The sequence below is a fragment of the Rutilus rutilus genome, assembly GCF_951802725.1.
Source record: "Rutilus rutilus genome assembly, chromosome: 8".
Taxonomy (NCBI): Eukaryota; Metazoa; Chordata; class Actinopteri; order Cypriniformes; family Leuciscidae; genus Rutilus; species Rutilus rutilus.
Window position 1 is genome coordinate 42,316,726 of NC_140222.1, and position 18,260 is coordinate 42,334,985.

An 18,260-nucleotide genomic window follows, 5' to 3' on the forward strand; every position below is an offset into this window, starting at 1 on the left:
TTCCCTTCGACGGACAGAATCTGAAGGTCATTTCCTGTTTCATTCAAGGTCACTCAAGGCCTACAAGCACACACTGTTCGTCGTCCTAACTCTGCATGTTGGTCCACACAGGAGCTGCGAGAGAGAGTGTTGCGGGGGAAGTATCGTATACCCTTCTACATGTCCACAGACTGTGAAAATCTTCTGAAGAAACTCTTAGTGCTTAATCCAGGCAAACGGGGAAGTCTAGAGGTGAGGCGCTTCACACACCCAGTTTTTAAAAGAAAAAACATGAAAGAAACACAAAAGGAGATGTTTTACAGAATGTTCTCACTGCTCTTTACCTCAGACTGTGAACAGCGCAACTGTAAACTCAGAAAAGCGTCATTAAAGTTTCGTAAAAGTTGTCCATAAGACTTGTATGTTAAATCCCGAGGCTTATGAATCCTGTGATGGAACTCTCAAATCTCATTCATGCTTGTAAGCAATAAACCTGGCTTGTCACACATTTATCTTGTTTCGAAATGACTTGAAGTTCAGTAAGAAAACTCTAGATATAGCGTGAGCTGACCGGTGTTCGGTCTTAAAGAGTTTCTTGAGAGCCTCCACCTCCCCAGCTCCACCTGTCTAAATCTGCTACTGATATTATAAGCCGTTTTGTGCAGCGGCAGCAGACTAAAATACTAGAATTAGGATACTAGATACTAGCATTACTTACTTTGATACAATACTTTGAACAATTTTACGTTCAGTTCTATTTTTTTATACCACAGGGCAACATTGCCACAGAATAAATGGCAAAAAATTCAGCAATATCTTACTTGTGACCATAGTCAAAGTATTTTCTTATCAACTGAAACTCTTCTGTCTGAGAATGGAAATGTAATTAATAATTGCATAATTATTAATTCATTCATTCATTTATTTATTGTGAATACATTGCTATTGTAGTACAACTGCACTGTAAAATAAAACGTTTCATAATAGGTGTATTAATTATTACATTACTTATGGCTTAATTTCATCAATTAATTTCATAGGTTCTTAGTAAAAGCCTAACCGAGGAAAGTATAAACAAATGTATCAACAAAAAGTGCTGCAAATGAGCTAGAAGCATATATAATATACTGTGCAGTAATATTAAGATTCAGTTACAGTACATTTACAATTACAACATATTTACAACATTAATTGGAAAACCCGCCTTTCTAATTTTTGCCTTTTTGTTAAAAAAAATAATTAAAGTATGCATTTAAAGTCTTCTGTCTACTGTTCTTTTAGCATAATTTCATCAGTGTTAAGATTTAAAAACATTTAGATTCCTATGCAAATGTGTAGTTTAACGTCTGCCAATCTCGCACAGCAAATCATGAAGGACCGCTGGATGAATGTAGGTCACGAGGAAGAGGAGCTAAAGCCGTATACAGAACCTGAGCCCGACTTCAGCGACACCAAACGCATAGGTCTGGACCTTCCCTGGTCTCTCTCCTTCTTTACTACTCAGGCATCAGTTTCATAATGGTCAAAACTACATGGCATCTTACACTACATCTGTGTGAATCCTCTCATCTCTTCCAGAACTGATGATCACCATGGGTTTCCCCAAAGACGAGATCACGGAGGCATTAGTGGGGCAGAAGTATGATGAGGTCATGGCCACGTATCTTCTGCTGGGCAGGAAACCTCCCGAGGCGAGTCACTTCATACACCCTTGTGCATGTGATCTTACCAGCGTTGAGATATCGTTGCATGCTTTATATTTTACATTCGTTTTAGTATGTAATAATAATGGGTAACACTTTATTTAACAGTGTCCTTGTTACTTACCACAGTAAATTATGCATAATTACATGCAATTAACCCTCAACCAAACCCTAATCCTATAGTAAGTACATGTAGTTGCTTAATATCACTCAGTGCTTAAATATATAAGTGCACTGTAACAATGACACCTTAAAATAAAGTGTAACCTAATAATGTAAGTGTAATAACTGTGATCCTGTGGTTTGTGTGCTCGTGGCAGTTTGAAGGGAGCGATTCGCTGTCCAGCACAAACCTGTGTCAAAGGTCGCGACCCAGCAGTGACCTGAACAACAGCTCCACGCCGTCGCCCGCTCACTCCAAAGTCCAGCGCAGCATCTCTGCCACGCAGAAGCAGCGCCGCTTCAGCGACCACGGTACAACACACACGTTATTATAACCTCACTGTAACTCTGAACTCGTTAATCAGAACTCAGCTGCTCACGCCCTTACATTTAACACACATCAGCTGACATCACATCACTGCCTGTTCACGCTGTCGTCTCCTGGTTTTATATCTGTAACTCTCAATATTAGCTAAAGTTTCCTTGGGTTCTTGAAAGGCACTATGTAAATAAAACGTATTATTATTATTATTATTATTACTAACACACGATCACACGCAGTATGACATCAACGTTGAATCCTGAATGAGAGAGGATTTAGCTCAAATTAAATGAGTTAATTTGCTGATGTATTAACAAAAAATAATCTCAGAAACAGTTGTTAGCTCGATTTCTCTATATAAAGTTGCATATATACAGTATTATATCCGATGTAATGCAAATGCAAACAGTAAACTCTGGTAAATCGATTATACTGCATCAGTGTTGGGGAAAGTTGCTTGTAAAAGTAATGTTACAATATTGCGTTATTCCCATAAAAAAAGTTGCTTTTTATAGAAAGTAATGCGTAAAGCTGCTTTTGTGTTACTTGTCCTCACCTGGGCTGGGCTCTCTTGTTTGTTTATTAATAACAAACAAACAAAAAAACTATTTTTGGCAAATATAAAGGCCCTTTCACACCAAAAGTGAAATGAATAAGCCTCAAGGCTAAAGGAAATGCAAAGTCAGTCAATAAATGGCAAAACAAAGTAACTTTCGTTACTTATTTGAAAAAAATAATTGAGATATTTTGTTGTAAATGTAAAAGGCATTACTTTACTAGTTACTTAAAAGTAATCTGATTACTTAACTCGCGTTACTGGTAATGCTTTACCCTTAACACTGTACTGTAGAGCAAATCATAACTGCTTGATTTATTTAATCGCAAAATGTAACTGTACTATCGCACTTTAAATGAAGTTGTATGAATGTATACAGTATAAATGTACAACTTTATCCACATACATACAGTATACTAGCGTAGGGCGATACGCTTATATGCTTGCATCGTTGCAAAATGTAAACTATATGTGACCCTGGACCACAAAACCAGTCACAAGGGTCACTTTTTTTGAAACTGAGATTTATACATAATCGGAAAGCTGAATAAATAAGCTTCCCATTGATGTCTGGATTGTTATGATGGGACAATATTTGGACGAGATACAACTATTGACAATCTGGAATCTGAGGGTGCAAAACATTGAGAAAATCTCCTTTAAAGTTGTTCATTTATGTTGGCGATTGTGCTGCATTCACTCACACAAATACATGTTTTATATATTTACGGTAGGAAATGTACAAAATATCTTCATGGATCATGATCTTTACTTAATATCCTCATGATTTTTGGCATAAAAGAAAAATCTATCATTTTGACCCATACAATGTATTGTTGGCTATTGCCACAGATAAACCCGTGCGACTCGTGACTGGTTTTGCGATCCAGGGTCACATGTTATCGCCTAGCTTTATGCAACTATAAGGCATGAAGATAAGATATTATTGTGGAAGAAAATTAGACTTGACTTCATATTTGAAAAGAACCCAAAGTTGATGATAACGGTCTATTTGATTCTGAGCCGACATATCTTCATCTGGGTGTAAACGTGTGATGTTTTTGCAGTTGCCCCATCCATCCCCCCGACCGTGTCTTACACCAAGCGCTCTCAGGCCAACAGCGTGGAGGGGGAGAAGAAGGAGGAGTGGGACGCGTCCCGTAAGCTGGCCTCCTCCAGCTCTAAAGCAGACGTGGCCGTCTCTCCTCTGGTGGCCCAGGAGCGCAGGAAGACCTCGGCGTCAGGGGTGAGACCTCACGTCATCTGACACATGACTAACAGCAGGCCACACACGCTCTCACTGTGTGATTAATGTGTGTTTGTGTGAGCAGAACAGTGCCGCGGGAATGACCCGGAGAAACACATATGTGTGTGAGAGATCCAGCACAGAGCGGCACTCGGCGATCCCGAACGGCAAAGACAGCAGGTGACCGCTCTCACAGTCTGCTTATTCACACCTCTCCACGCCAGGACCAATGAGATAGAAGCCTTTGGGTCATGTGTCATTCCAGCCGTAATGATAACAAACGAGCGAAGCAAACGGGAGACTTGACTTGACTACTTTATCATCCCCATGGGGGAATTTTGTTGTTTATGTTTCAACACGAAAAACACACAAAAAAAACCATCATCATCACTGAGATGAACTCAGTGAACTCTACTTTAAAAAGAAGAGATATGAAAAACAGTTGCAATGCAAATCTTTTATATTACTCCACTCGTGGCTTCTTCAGGAAATACCTGTCACGACTACCTGGCTCACAGTAGCAATGACATAGGGGAGTCTGTTGGCAGAGTAAAAGTTCGAAAGGGGTGGTTCGAAAGATGTAAAATAAGTCTCTGATGTCCCCAGAGTGTGTGTGTGAAGTTTTAGCTCAAAATACCCCACAGATATGTTTATAAAGCATGTTAAAGTTGTCACTTTTTGAGGGTGAGCAAAAACGCACCGTTTTGTGTGTCTGTCCCTTTAAATGCAAATGAGCTGCTGCTCCTGGCACAGGGGGCGGAGCTACAACAGCTTGTGTCCTTTTAACTCACACACACATGTGCTGAACATTTCAAAAACTTTTAGCCTTTTATGTTCAAACCGGAGTCAGAAAGATGGAGAGACTCAAGAAGAAGTGACAACATGTAGAAGCAACATTTCTGAATGGTTAGTTGATGAATTTATGTAGCATATGTGTAGTTATCTTCTAGTCATTAATTAGCATATTCTGTCTTGATAATCTATAAATCGTGTTCTGGGGGCGGGGTTTATGTAAATGTTAGGGTTGGTGTTGTCACTAACCCGGGAGGAATGTGGTGTAGTCTCTACCAGCCGCTTGTTGTAGTCCTTAAAAAGCGATTTCTTTAAAAGCAAATATCTCCCTTTGCTTTGAGCTTTGAGTGTTGTAACTTTGCAGATGTTTATGCTCAAACAGCAACATTACACACTAACTAAAGTTAGAAAAGTCAAATCATAATCAACCACCCCTTTAAATCTGGCCATATTGTTTGTGAAATGTAAGTTAATAAAAAAAAAATAACTTTTGCTTGTAGAACTGTTGAATTAAAAAAAATCGGGCTTTTTAAAAATAACACATTCGCTTGTGCGATTTTTGTCTTCTTCTGTTTAACGTGTTAGAAATATTAACCAATTAACACAAAATTAATACATTTTTCCCTCTGCCACTCAGTAAAGCACTTTAACATTAAACACATTTTAAAATAAACCGTCTTTATGTTGTTTCTACGTTAATTTGGAGATTCAATGTGAAAGTATTTCAACATAAAAATGTTAATGTTAGATCGCGATTAATTACACAAAAATGTGTGATCAGTTCGTTTTTTAATCGATTGACAGAACCAAAAAAAAAAAAGGATAATCGCAATTCTGTGGATTATTTGTATTTATGAGCAGAGAAAAACGTGCACTTTTTACCATGTTTACCAAATTCATTATGCAAAATCCTGCACATTTCCTCCAAAATCAGTGCAGAACATGCTGGAAAGGTCAGCAGATTGTGTCTCTGGTTTCATTATACATTAAAAAAACATGCGCGATTGCTTCCAGTTTAAGTGTGCATTTCTCTTGTTGTGAAATATTTGTTTTACCCCCGAAGAACTCGATACGCACAACAAGTTCAGTGGCTTTTTTGATACTGACATTTGCAAATGTGTTCCTGTGTGTTCTGGCTCTCGTCTCTCTCTCTCTCAGTCTGACGGAGATGTCGGGCTCTGCGAGCGCCTCCTCCTCGGTGTCTCCCGGGGGGTCCTCGGCCGGGGCCGCCACTCGCCCGCGTCACGTCAAGTCCATGTCCGCCTCGGGACACCCCAACAAGTCCCCGCTGCCGCCCATCGAGGACAACACCGAGTTCAAGGGGTGAGGAGGACACACACTTCAGTAGTTCAGAGACCGCGTTGTTTCGGTGTCGTTGAGATGCTATTATATGTTTTGAATTCATTTTTATTTGAAGTTTTACTAATTTGTTGTGTGTTTTTGTCATTTTTTTTTCATTTTGTTCAGAGTTATTTTAGTGCATCAAGTTAAATACAGTAGAAATTATGCCTTAGCAACTAGATGAAATAAAGTAAGTTTAAGTAATTCATATATTTTTTTATTATTGTTTTGAGTTTTTGCTAACTATAATAACTAGTGTTGGGGTAACGCATTACAAGTAACATGCATTATGTAATCTGATTACTTTTTTGATGTAACAAGTAAAGTAATGCATTACATTATAATTTTACACACTTAAAAAAAAAAAAGGTGTAACACACATTATTTTTCAGTTTAATCAATAAGCTTACATTTTTTTTACTACTACTATAATCTAATTCTCTCTCTTCTCCATAACATAGTCACTTAGACTTGGCATTCATGTGAGGAAACAACGGTAACAAAACGCATTACTTTAAGACAAAGTTAAAGCACTTCTAACTACTAGATGTCCCCATACTTCCACAGTTGATTGATTACATTAAGAATTGCAAAAAAAAAATTGTATTTATGTTTATATATTTAAATTAGGTGTTGTCTAGTTAAATATGCACTCATTTGCATACATTTCTAGAACAAAAATCTGAACATTGGATAAAGTCGGGTTCAAAATTCTTGTTTCGTTTTTTTTGATGTATTAAAGGCAAGGGTTTTTACTGAGGGGATTTTGGAAATCTCTTTTTTTTCATCACTCCATAAATCAGAAAATACTGTCAACAGCCAGAAAGAAAAGGAAGAAAATGTTTTAGGAATAAAATGCTGTATAAAATCAAAAACAAAAACCCTCTGTAAAAAACCTTCAGAATATAGATAGGAATAAAACTGTAAAGTTTGGTGTATGTAAGTGCTGCAAAAACACATTTTGAGTAAACGGCCTTTAAAGATGTGTACTGTAATTGAAACCTACATACGCAAATAGATAAAATGCTATAAACGGTACAGTTAAGTGTATATTGGATGCTTTCTACACACTAGTCTGAGAAGAAAGCCCAAAATCTCAAAAATCAACACATGCTGTGTGTTTTTGTCCGTAGTGTCTCAATAAAAAGAGTTGTACAGTAGGTGATATAAACCGTAATGTTAAGAGATGTTTTGTTCGGCATACTTCGCTCGGGAGCTCAGGAGATGTTCAAAGTGGCCAGACTATTATAATATTCTACATGCATATTATAACATGTATGTTATATAGACTATGTTGTCTGCGACATATGTGACCCTGGACCACAAAACCATGCAGTCACAAGGGAACATGAGATTTATAAATAAGCTTTCCATGGATGTATGGTTTGTTATGATGGGACAATATTTGGCTGAGATACAACTATTTGAACATCTGGATTCTGAGGGCGCAAAAAAATCGAAACATTGAGAAAATCTCCTTTAAAGTTGTGCATTTATGTTGGCGATTGTGCTGCATTCACTCACAGAAATACATGTTTTATATATTTACGGTAGGAAATGTGCAAAATATCTTCATGGAACATGATCTTAATATCCTAATGATTTTTGGCATAAAAGAAAAATGGTTAATTTTGACCCATACAATGTATTGTCGGCTATTGCCACAGATAAACCCGTGCGACTCGTGACTGGTGACGTGATCCAGGGTCAAAAAAGTAATACAAAAGTAATCTAACACATTACTTTCACTAAGTAATGTAATAGTTACTTTTTTTAGGGAGTAACACAATATTGTAACGCATTTCTTTTAAAAGTAACTCTAAAGTTGCGCTGAGTACATGTGGTGGACGGCCTCTCGGTCGCGCGGCGCCAAACCTACGCAATTCTTTACCATTGCACATTCAGATTCAGTTTCCCTCTTTACAGCTCAGATTAAAACTTATATGTTTAGAATGGCTATGGTTTGATTTGTTGATTGTTGATTTTACTGATTTACTTTTTATGTTGTAAGGTGTCCTTGAGTGCCTTGAAAGGCGCCTATAAATGAGAGGTATTATTATTATTAAAGCACGGATGATAATAACCCTGCTCAGAGATTCAGCTGGGTTTATAGTTCAACTATTTGAAGTATTAAACGGTTGTGGTTTTGATTATGCATTATGAGTGCAGTTCCACTTGTTAGTTTGTTTCAGTCACTTTAATGTGTGTGTGTGTGTGTGTGTGTGTGCAGGGCTCCGTCCACGTCTCCGTCGGCTCACAGCATCAGCAGCATGACCCCGGACCGGACCCGGTTCCCCCGGGGCACCTCGAGCCGGAGCACCTTCCACGGGGCGCAGCTCAGAGACCGGCGCAGCGCCACCTACAACGGCCCCCCCGCCTCGCCCACGCTGTCCCACGACACCGGCGCCCTCGCCCAGGCCCGGCGCGGGGCCTCCTCCGGCTTCATCAGCAAGATCACCTCAAAGTTTGTGCGGAGGTCAGTCTCCAGGTCCATCTCTCAGCTCTGTGTGCTTTCCCTTCACAGGCTCCTGAGGTTTGTATGAAAGTCAGGGTTCAGGACCATTGGAAAACTCCAACACCGGTCAGGCATGATCCTGAATCCATGAGTCAACGGTCCTGTGTAAAGTAGTGCTTTAAAACAATCTATATTGTTAAAAGCGCTATATAAATGAAGGTGGCTTGATTGACTCTGCACCTTTAATTGACTTAAAGGTGCGTTGTGTAATATTTAGGAGGATCTGTTGACAGAAATGCAATATCATATACATAACTATGTTTTCAGAGGTGTATAAAGACCTTAATTAAAGAACCGTTATGTTTTTATTACCTTAGAATGAGGCATTTCTCTCTACACACACACACATTCCCTTAAGGTCCCCTTACATCCACGTTTCTACGGTGGCCTAAATGGACAAAATGCGTTTCTTCACTATGTTGTTCTTCGTGCAAAGAAGCTATAGCTAAAGTCAGCAAATAAAACACTGACACAATGAAGAATAAGTAACAATAATATTCGCAATAACATATCGTTTCACTGCACAATAAAGTAAACCTAACTTCTTAATTTATATTTGTAAAGAAGCATCGTTGTTTAACTGGCTACTCTCTGCTGTCTCAGACGACGACATCACTTCCTGTCGGCAAACCGTAACTTCTGTTGGGTGCAATTCGTAACCTCACCGCTAGATGCCGCTAACATTTACACCAAACATTCACATTCATCAAATATGTAAAAATATTGATCTAATATAAGAAAAATTGGCTTTGATGAGTGAATTACTTACTTAAAGGTGCAGTTTGTAATGTTTAGAGGCATCTAGTGGTGAGGTTGTGAATTGCACCCAACAGAATTTAAGAATAACTTATATAACTTATAACAATACTTATATATCAACAAAACAAATATTTGAAATAATAACAAATAACATGCAAACATGCATTACAAATACATGCGTTACATATTCATTACATCCTTTTTTTTTTACTTTTTGTCTTTAATATTTAATATATCACAAGTTTTTAGCCAGCGTTTAAATGTTTATATTTCAGAAAACGAATTGAAACATAATTGTCATTAAAAAGTGATGATTATAACATCATCATTATTATTATTATTATTATTATTACTACTATAAAACTGCCTGACGTGCAATTTAAATGTTTGTAAACAAATTAGTTTTTTTTTTTTTTTTTTTAAATAGTGACGTACTGTAACTGATATACATCCATTTGTCCATCCATCCAATTGATATCACTTAGAATTGAATCGCTTGTGAATCGAAATCGAATCGTGACATTTGTGTCAATGCCCAGCCCTGCTGCAGTGTGTGTATGGAGGAGAGAGAGCCAGGTGTCCTGACACACACACACACACACACACACACACACGCGCGCAGTGCTGAGCATGCAGTGACTCTGCAGTCAGTGAAGGACACTGGGTAAAGTGAGCTGGATCTTTATCAGATGTCATGGGTGAACCTCTCTCTCAGAGTCGCCCCCTACTGTCAGTCTGCAGGAGTTACACACTACACCCTATCAGGTGTTTAATACCTGCACAGTATTACTACAGATTTATGAGTCCTCCATAATATGGTCAGTTTCATGCATTGCTCCTCAGATTTGGTTTGGTTTGGTTTGATACGCTGTTTGTTTGTTTGTTTGTGTTGTAGAACTCTGTCTTTCAGAACGGCGAGGTAGGGCTCAATAGCTTGACCTTTCCCCTCAGACTTACACATGAAACTGTGTCCTCACACCCCCTTCTCCTCAGAAATAGACTCAACCCGTGTGTTTCTTACTAATGATCTGTGCATCTGTGAATGTTTGCACGGCCTGCAGACTGAAGATGATGATGATGATGATGATGATGACACTCCCCCCACCTGTGTGTCCTCAGACTTTACCCGTGAAGTGTTTTGCTGTAGTTTTGTTGAACATGTTGAATGCCGATGGTCTGTAGTGATCCAGTACCTGTTCTCCTTCCTCCTTTTGAAATGTATTTTACTGGTCAAAAGAAAGCAGTTGTTCGGTTCTGTTCTACAGGAAGAATGATGTAATGAAGGAATAAGAGGCCGTGTGTTACAGTGATTTTCCCACGGTTTAGAAACGGCATGACAAGCATTCCCCTGAACTGTGGTAAAATCACTGTAACACACGGTTCATGGCTTTCATAAAAACACCAACATGATGAAACCATCAACAGCAGGATGTTTTTGGTATAAACTGGAATAAATCTTCCGCCAAGTGATATCGTTTGTAAGTCTAAAGGTCTGTTCACATGAAGGATGATAACTATAACCATAAAGATGTGCTCATTGTAAGAGAATAGCAGAGTCTACACCAGAGGAATCACTTTTCACATGATCCCCCCAGACGATTCTGAAGATGTCATTGGTCACGTCAATCACAGTGCTGAAACAAACACTTAACCATCACCTTAACCATCTTAACCATCACCTTAACCACCTTAACCATTTTAACCATCACCTTAACCATCTTCTTAACCATCTTAACCATCACCTTAACCATCTTCTTAACCATCTTAACCATCACCTTAACCATCACCTTAACCACCTTAACCATCACCTTAACCATCTTAACCATCACCTTAACCATCACCTTAAAGGCAGGGTAGGTAGAAATGGTCTAAAAATTTTATTTTTCAAATTTGTTTAAACTTTATGTACATATCAATACATAATTAAAATGTAAGTACTCTGAAAAAGAAAGTATCAAAATCGAGTGTCTGTAGACCTCTCACGACTGTTTTAAAGACATCTCATTATTTCCATTCACTCCACCCCCTCATTTCTGTGCTTCTTCCAAAGCCACGCCCCCAAAACACATGAACGCGCGACTCCGACCGCTGAGCTAGAGGACGCATTATTTACCTGAGACAAGCGGAGGGGAAGGGGCATTTTTTTGCCTGGTTTGCCTTCACTAACTGCATATGCCGGTACTGTAAATTTAGATTGCTCTTTCTCTGCCATTGTTTTGGTATTCCTAGGTTCAGTGCCTTCTTCTTCTTCTTCGATAGATTTTATTGGCAGCTTGCAAACATAGTGCATTACCGCCATCTACTGGACGGAGGTGTGATCAGGTTCCGTGCCTCTCGCACTCCTCAAATCAAACGGTCGCGCGCAAGTGGGCAGGTGCTGTGTGGCAAAAGGGTGGTTGCCATGGTTGCGAGAGAGTGACAGTCGCCTAAGCCAATCCTTTGATTCGTCCCGAATCGAAATAATGAGCTGTGTTTAATACAGATTAAACGGTCTAGAGTCACTTGATTTTTATACTCTTTTTTTCAGAGTTCTTACATTTTAATTATGTATTGATATATATAGAAAGTTTTAACAAATTTGGATCTTTAATTTTTAATAAATCCTACCTACCCTGCCTTTAACCATCTTAGCCATCTCCTTAACCACATTAACCATCTTAACCATCACCTTAACCATCTTAACCATCACCTTAACCATCTTAACCATCACCTTAACCATCACCTTAACCATCTTAACCATCACCTTAACCACCTTAACCATCACCTTAACCATCTTAACCATCTTAACCATCACCTTAACCATCTTAACCATCACCTTAACCATCTTAACCATCACCTTAACCATCACCTTAACCATCACCTTAACCACCTTAACCATCACCTTAACCACCTTAACCATCTTAACCATCACCTTAACCATCTTAACCATCACCTTAACCATCTTAACCATCACCTTAACCTTAACCATCTTAACCATCACCTTAACCATCTTAACCATCACCTTAACCATCTTAACCATCACCTTAACCATCTTAACCACCTTAACCATCACCTTAACCATCTTAACCATCACCTTAACCATCTTAACCATCACCTTAACCACCTTAACCATCACCTTAACCACCTTAACCATCACCTTAACCATCTTAACCATCACCTTAACCATCTTAACCATCACCTTAACCATTACTCTAAACTTTAAATCTTCAGTGAGCGAGTTTACATGCATGATTTTAACCCGATTATGCGTAAGTCGACAATGCGTGTGGTCATTTAAAGCTGTTTTCCTTTATTACAGTCATAAACCGACTGATTTTTATCCATTCCCGTGATTTTGCCTGGTAAACCTGTGACAGGAGAGCGTCATTTCAAGGCGAGGTCATATTAGCAATATTTCAGCGATATTTGCGGGCAAATAGACAATGTCAATAGAGAAGTACGAAGCACAGCTCACACAGAAGACACTTTCAGAACATATCAGCTGTTGATTCTGTTGGTCAATCTGGCAAAATGAACGTCACCAACTTGAACATGAGCAAAATCTTTTCGCTCTCATAGTACGACACATCGCCGGAGAAATCAACTAGCTCGTCACGACTGTTTCCCGAAACCATATTGTCGCAAATTGGTCGTTCAACCACGTTGGTTAATGATGTCACGCAGGTGTTGGAGTAATAACTTCTTTTAATGAATCTGTTTGAGATCGAATTAACGCTAGATGTTTTGCTATAAATTACGGACATGGCATCTGACGACTAATTCTCAGTTTTCTCAGATATTTTGCTTTATTTACAGATTCTTCGTTCTTATGTACTAGAGCACGTACGCACAATATGCCAAACTAAAAGACGTAATTGACATTTTGTATGTATTCTAAATAAAAGATATAGATTGTACTGAATGTCAGCTTGCTTATTTTGCTCAAGATAAGGATTTATTGAGTCCACACGTCATAAAAACAAGAAACTCTGCTTCTAACCACAGGTCGAGAGATGGCGTTCAAACAAACAACTTTGCGATGTTGTTTGCGAATGTTCGTGGAACGATGGTTTCGGGAAACAGCGACTCGTTGAACTATACTGATAACGACAGAACTTAAGAGCGACTATAGTTATAGCGCAAACTCAGACTGTTTAAAAAAAAAAAAAAAACTTAAAATTGTGTTCTCATCCCGGGTAATTCAATAGTGACGTCTAAACAACGGCTATAGCAATAACAACAGAAGAACGATACTGTTGGAATCAGTTTCAGAGCGATTTTTCTTTCCGCAAAGCCCACTCTCAGCCAATTCTAAAGATGTATTTGGTCTTGTCAATCACAATGCCAATTAGAGCTGTAATCGGGCCTTAAAAGTTCGGCCCGAAAAGGCCCGAGCCCGACAGAGTTTGGCCCGAGCCCGACAAGTACATTTTGATTGACAGCTTTTTAAAAGCCCGAACCCGTTTACAGCCCAACTGTCCAAAAGGCCGTCTATCAGCAGTGATAAGAGTGTCGGAGAATAGCGCGGACACGCGCTTCACATCGCGAGCCGGCACACGCACCACTCGGCAGAAAAGGGAGAGAAAGAAAAAAAAGAGACTGCGCCGCACGCACACAGCACCTTTATCTTTCGTAAAAAAAGGAGTAATTTATCAATTTTTTTACATCATTTATTCATGACTAACGGAGGCTAGAGGCCACTTGGAAGTTGGAACAAAGAAATAAAATAAGTCCTCCAGAGACCAGCCTCCATTTCACCTCCTCAAGATCCATTTTCACGCTAATCTAAACACATCACCTGACCGCTCATTTACCACGCAACCCGAAGCGCGAGCCCGAGCCCGTGTAAAATAATAGAAATTAAGACCGAACCCGACAAAGATCAGCAAAGATCTTCAGCTCTAATGCCAATTGCCTACAAAGCGCTAAAAGTACTAACTCTTAACCTGAATGTAAACCCTTAACCTCACCTCAGTGTAGCATTGGTAGCACATCCTGATAGATAGCATTACTGTCGTGATGAGATCAACCCTGAATGTTTGAGGGTCCGTTTACACAACACCGTTTTCAACTAAAAACTGAAAACTTCTGATGCGTTTTGGCCGTTCATTTACATGGCGTTGGCGTTTTGGGGGCCTGAAAACGCAAACTTTGTGCACGTTTTTGAAAACGATACCGTTATCGTCTCCGTGTAAACTACAAAAACATGAATCTGTGAAAACGATGATGTTGTGTATTACATGTTCAGTCTAGAGCAGTGGTTCACAAACCTGTCCTGGCGTACCCCCAACACTGCACGTTTTCTTTGTCTCCCTAATAAAACACACCTGATTCAACTCATCAGCTCATTCACCCATGTTATAATGAGCTGATGAGTTGAATCAGGTGTGTTTGATTAGGGCGACAAAGAAAACGTGCAGTGTTGGGGGTACGCCAGGACAGGTTTGAGAACCACTGGTCTAGAGGCTCTACTGTTTCTTTACAAAGTGACGTCGCCACCTACTGGCCTGCCACGAATAGTACAGCGTTTCTAGTTTCACGCATCCGTGTGAACGGGGATCGTTTTGACAATATTGCCGTCTGTACATAAAAAACACAAAGTACATCGCTGTCGTGTAAACGTGCCCTTAGTTGACCACTGAGGTGTTTGTACTGATGAACGATAAAAACATCGACAGCCAATCAAAACTTTTTAAAGTGGCAGAATCGATATTTTTGTAAATGCAGCATGTAAAGCAGAACGCTATCGTCTTCCGGTGTGGACGCTGATATAGTTCTCGCTATAGTTATGGTCTTTGGTGTGAACAGGCCTTAAACATAAGCAGTTGCCCAGAATCTGTTGTCTTGTTTCTTTCAGAACAGCTGATTTATACTAAGCTGTGGTTTTAGAGTTTAGTTGTCCACTGCTTTCTCAATATGACCTCTGATATTCCCCAAGGTTACCCAGTGAAGGAGAGGCCCGCGGTCGGGCGTACAGTATGAGGTGAGGTTTCCATTGATCCTCTGATTCCTTTAGACTTTGTCTTATGTGAAACTGTTGCTTGTGGGGCATTTGTTGCTGCCCCTTCAGGCCAGTCGACAAGAGTCAGCGTTGATCCAACGTGTTGAGATGACGACTGTGTGTGTGTGTGTGTGTGTGTGTGTGAGATTTCTGATTGTATGTGTGTTTTGCATGTTTTCTAAGCAATGAGAACTGTCTTCTGTCTTTCTAATATAGATTTTAACTCTCTAAACAACCATGTTCATTTGTCAGTCCATTTATAGTAGTGATGAACCGTTACTGAAAATCTTACAACCTCAAAAAAGCAGAAGCACACGTCCAAACATATACACTATATATTGTGTGCCTAATTTGTATGTTATGCTTTTCGCTCTAATTTTTTTTCCCATGCACAGATTTTTTCCCCCATGCACCTTATTAATTTTTGTGAAGTCCTGTTGAAACCAAGAACATCTAATATAAAGATAACTATTACAATATATTACCAGCCACACCGATAGACGATAACATTCTGCTTCTTATAAGCATGCGCTAGTTATTTCATATGGAGATTTGTATGCTTGAGCTCTTTAACTCTTTCCATCCATGTTTTCACTTTCATTTTTATACGGTAGGGGGCGCTATTGCACATCTTCTGAAATACAGAATCTGCGGATCCAAAAACAAGCATTGCTTAACATTAAACAGCATATAAATCAAATCTGCCTAACATTACCGAATGAAATGTCGACCCAAGAAGAGGAAGCGACTGCAGGCTTTGGTTGATGGCGGGTTGATGGCGAATCTGGCGAATTTTTATAAAACGCTGGAGGGGAAAGAGTTAAACTCGATGCAGTTTAACTCGAGTTAAAGAAGGGAAAGAGTTAAAGTATGGAAATCTCGCTGAAAGTGATTCCAGTGATATCGTTCCTCGGCCATTATCATGTTCACTTCGCTATTCTCACAGAAGGATTATGATAACTTTCATCATCTGGTGTGAACGGTGGCCCTTAAAGGTCTGTTTGCACCAATAATGATATTTATATCATAGTTATATTATCAAACAAACCTACAGATTTTTATATTAGAGCATTGCAGTGAAGTTGTGTACCGCTTTATAAACTCAAGCTCTTTAAAGTCAGGTGGATTCTGATTGGCTGTCAATGATTTTATTGTTAAAAATTGCTTTGACAGGGATTCCCACGATACCGTTTCTCTCTGTCGTTATCGTTATACTGTAGTTGTGATGTGGACTTCCCTCTTCTCATAATTAGAACGATTATTAAAGCTTTGGATAATGGTGTGAACGGATAATAGCGTTGATAGTGTTCACACCAATAATGATAACTATAATAGCGAACAAACTAACGCACGATAACATTAATTTTACTATAAGCGTTCGCTGCTATATTGTCGGGTGGATTCTGATTGGCTGTCAATGTTTTTATCGTTTATCAGCTGGAAAAAAATAGTTCTGAAAGTGATTTCAACGATATCATTTCTTCATTTCGTTATAGTTTTAGTAGACTTTGCTATTAGTAAATTAGAACGATTATTAAAACTCTTTAAAATCGTTATAGTTATCATCCTTGGTGTGAACGGGCCTCAAAGCAATCTAAAAGAAGAGCAGAGTCCACAGCACAACTATAACGATAACGTCACTGAGGAACGATTTTTTTCTAGCTGATGAAATATATAAAAAACATTGACAGCCAATCAGAGTCGATCCGACTTCAGGGCGCTTGAGCATTTAAAGTGACAGGCGACAAAACTGCGGCGAACGCTTAGAATAAATAGAGCGAAACCGTCTGCAGGTGTGGACGCTAATATAGTTATCTTTCTAGCTATTGTTCTTGGTGTGACCTGGGGCCAGTTGCATAAACTTAGCCACTATGTTAAAGGGATACTTCAGCATTTAGCATTAAGCTTTGTATGAGTAGAAAACCTGTAGTATTTTCGAATTACCGTGCTTCCCTCCCTCATGTCCCTCTGAGACGAGAGATTTATGTATTTTTGGTCTGGAAAAAATCCTCCGATGACGCAAAAATCATCATTTAGCATCATCAGAGGATTTTTTGGCCAGAGGCGAGAGACTACAGCCAGTAGGAGGAGCTGTTCCACATGTTTTCATTGGATCTCACTCACAGAATGTACACACAGTGTCAGCCGTCTTTCTTTGGAAGCTAAGCTAACAGGCTCTTGTTCTGTGGAGAAAGCTGAGTAGTAGGGGTTACCATCCTCTTTTTCCCGGACATGTCCGGCTGTCGAGATCGTCCAAAATGTCCGGGATTCGGCTTTTGCTTTCTGCAGTCGCCATTCATTGTTTACATGCACACCTTTTGTTTCAATCTAACTGAATTCATTCCGATTGGTGAATCTGAATGTAGTGTTTACTTGAACGCTAAACAAGTGATCGGTTGATGTGTGTTTTAACATTGCCAATAAAATTCGTGAGAGATACGAGACCGGTGCGTCTCACAGGTGTCGCTCATCAGTAATCACGCCACCGGCCTCGCGCCGTTCTCCCGCAGCCCTCAGCCTCGTCCTGCTCGCCACAGCTAACATGAGGAATGGCGACTGTAGAACGCAAAAGCCGAATCCCGGACATTTTGGGTGATCTCGAAATCCCGGGCAAACTCGTCACGGAGACTCACTAGTACCTTGTTGTTTAATTGCGCTCTCTTACCGGTAGGCGTGGCTTGGGAGTGGCCTCTTAGGGCAGCGAAGCAAGTGCATTCTGGGAGTTGTTGTCTTTCATCCACATGAGCCAAAAATACATTTTCTGTCTTTTCTCAGTCTAGAAAGCTCCAAATTCAAAAATAATTTCACATTTCTACTACATAAATGACCTATTTTAAATACACATTCATCTTTCCAGAGGTGAAGTATCCCTTTAAGACTGTGTCTTAAGAACTAGTTCGACCAA

The 18,260-nt window shown here is 39.5% G+C and overlaps 1 protein-coding gene across 3 annotated transcripts in view; it reads left to right on the top strand.

Moving 5' to 3' along the window:
* The window catches only part of mark1 (MAP/microtubule affinity-regulating kinase 1), a 59,867-nt gene that overhangs the window by 39,114 nt on the left and 2,493 nt on the right, over window positions 1-18,260 (top strand). Inside the window, exons 8-18 of one of the 3 annotated variants that reach the window (XM_084415948.1) lie at window positions 1-26; window positions 112-231; window positions 1,343-1,442; window positions 1,558-1,670; window positions 2,003-2,156; window positions 3,790-3,968; window positions 4,054-4,148; window positions 5,919-6,083; window positions 8,332-8,577; window positions 10,271-10,294; window positions 15,293-15,337. The exon at window positions 1-26 is cut by the window's left edge and continues 211 nt beyond it. In XM_084415948.1, the coding sequence (XP_084272074.1) occupies window positions 1-26; window positions 112-231; window positions 1,343-1,442; window positions 1,558-1,670; window positions 2,003-2,156; window positions 3,790-3,968; window positions 4,054-4,148; window positions 5,919-6,083; window positions 8,332-8,577; window positions 10,271-10,294; window positions 15,293-15,337 (1,267 nt within the window). The remainder of the gene's footprint in view (window positions 27-111; window positions 232-1,342; window positions 1,443-1,557; window positions 1,671-2,002; window positions 2,157-3,789; window positions 3,969-4,053; window positions 4,149-5,918; window positions 6,084-8,331; window positions 8,578-10,270; window positions 10,295-15,292; window positions 15,338-18,260) is intronic. The other 2 variants (XM_084415949.1, XM_084415950.1) reach the window with 2 other exon arrangements.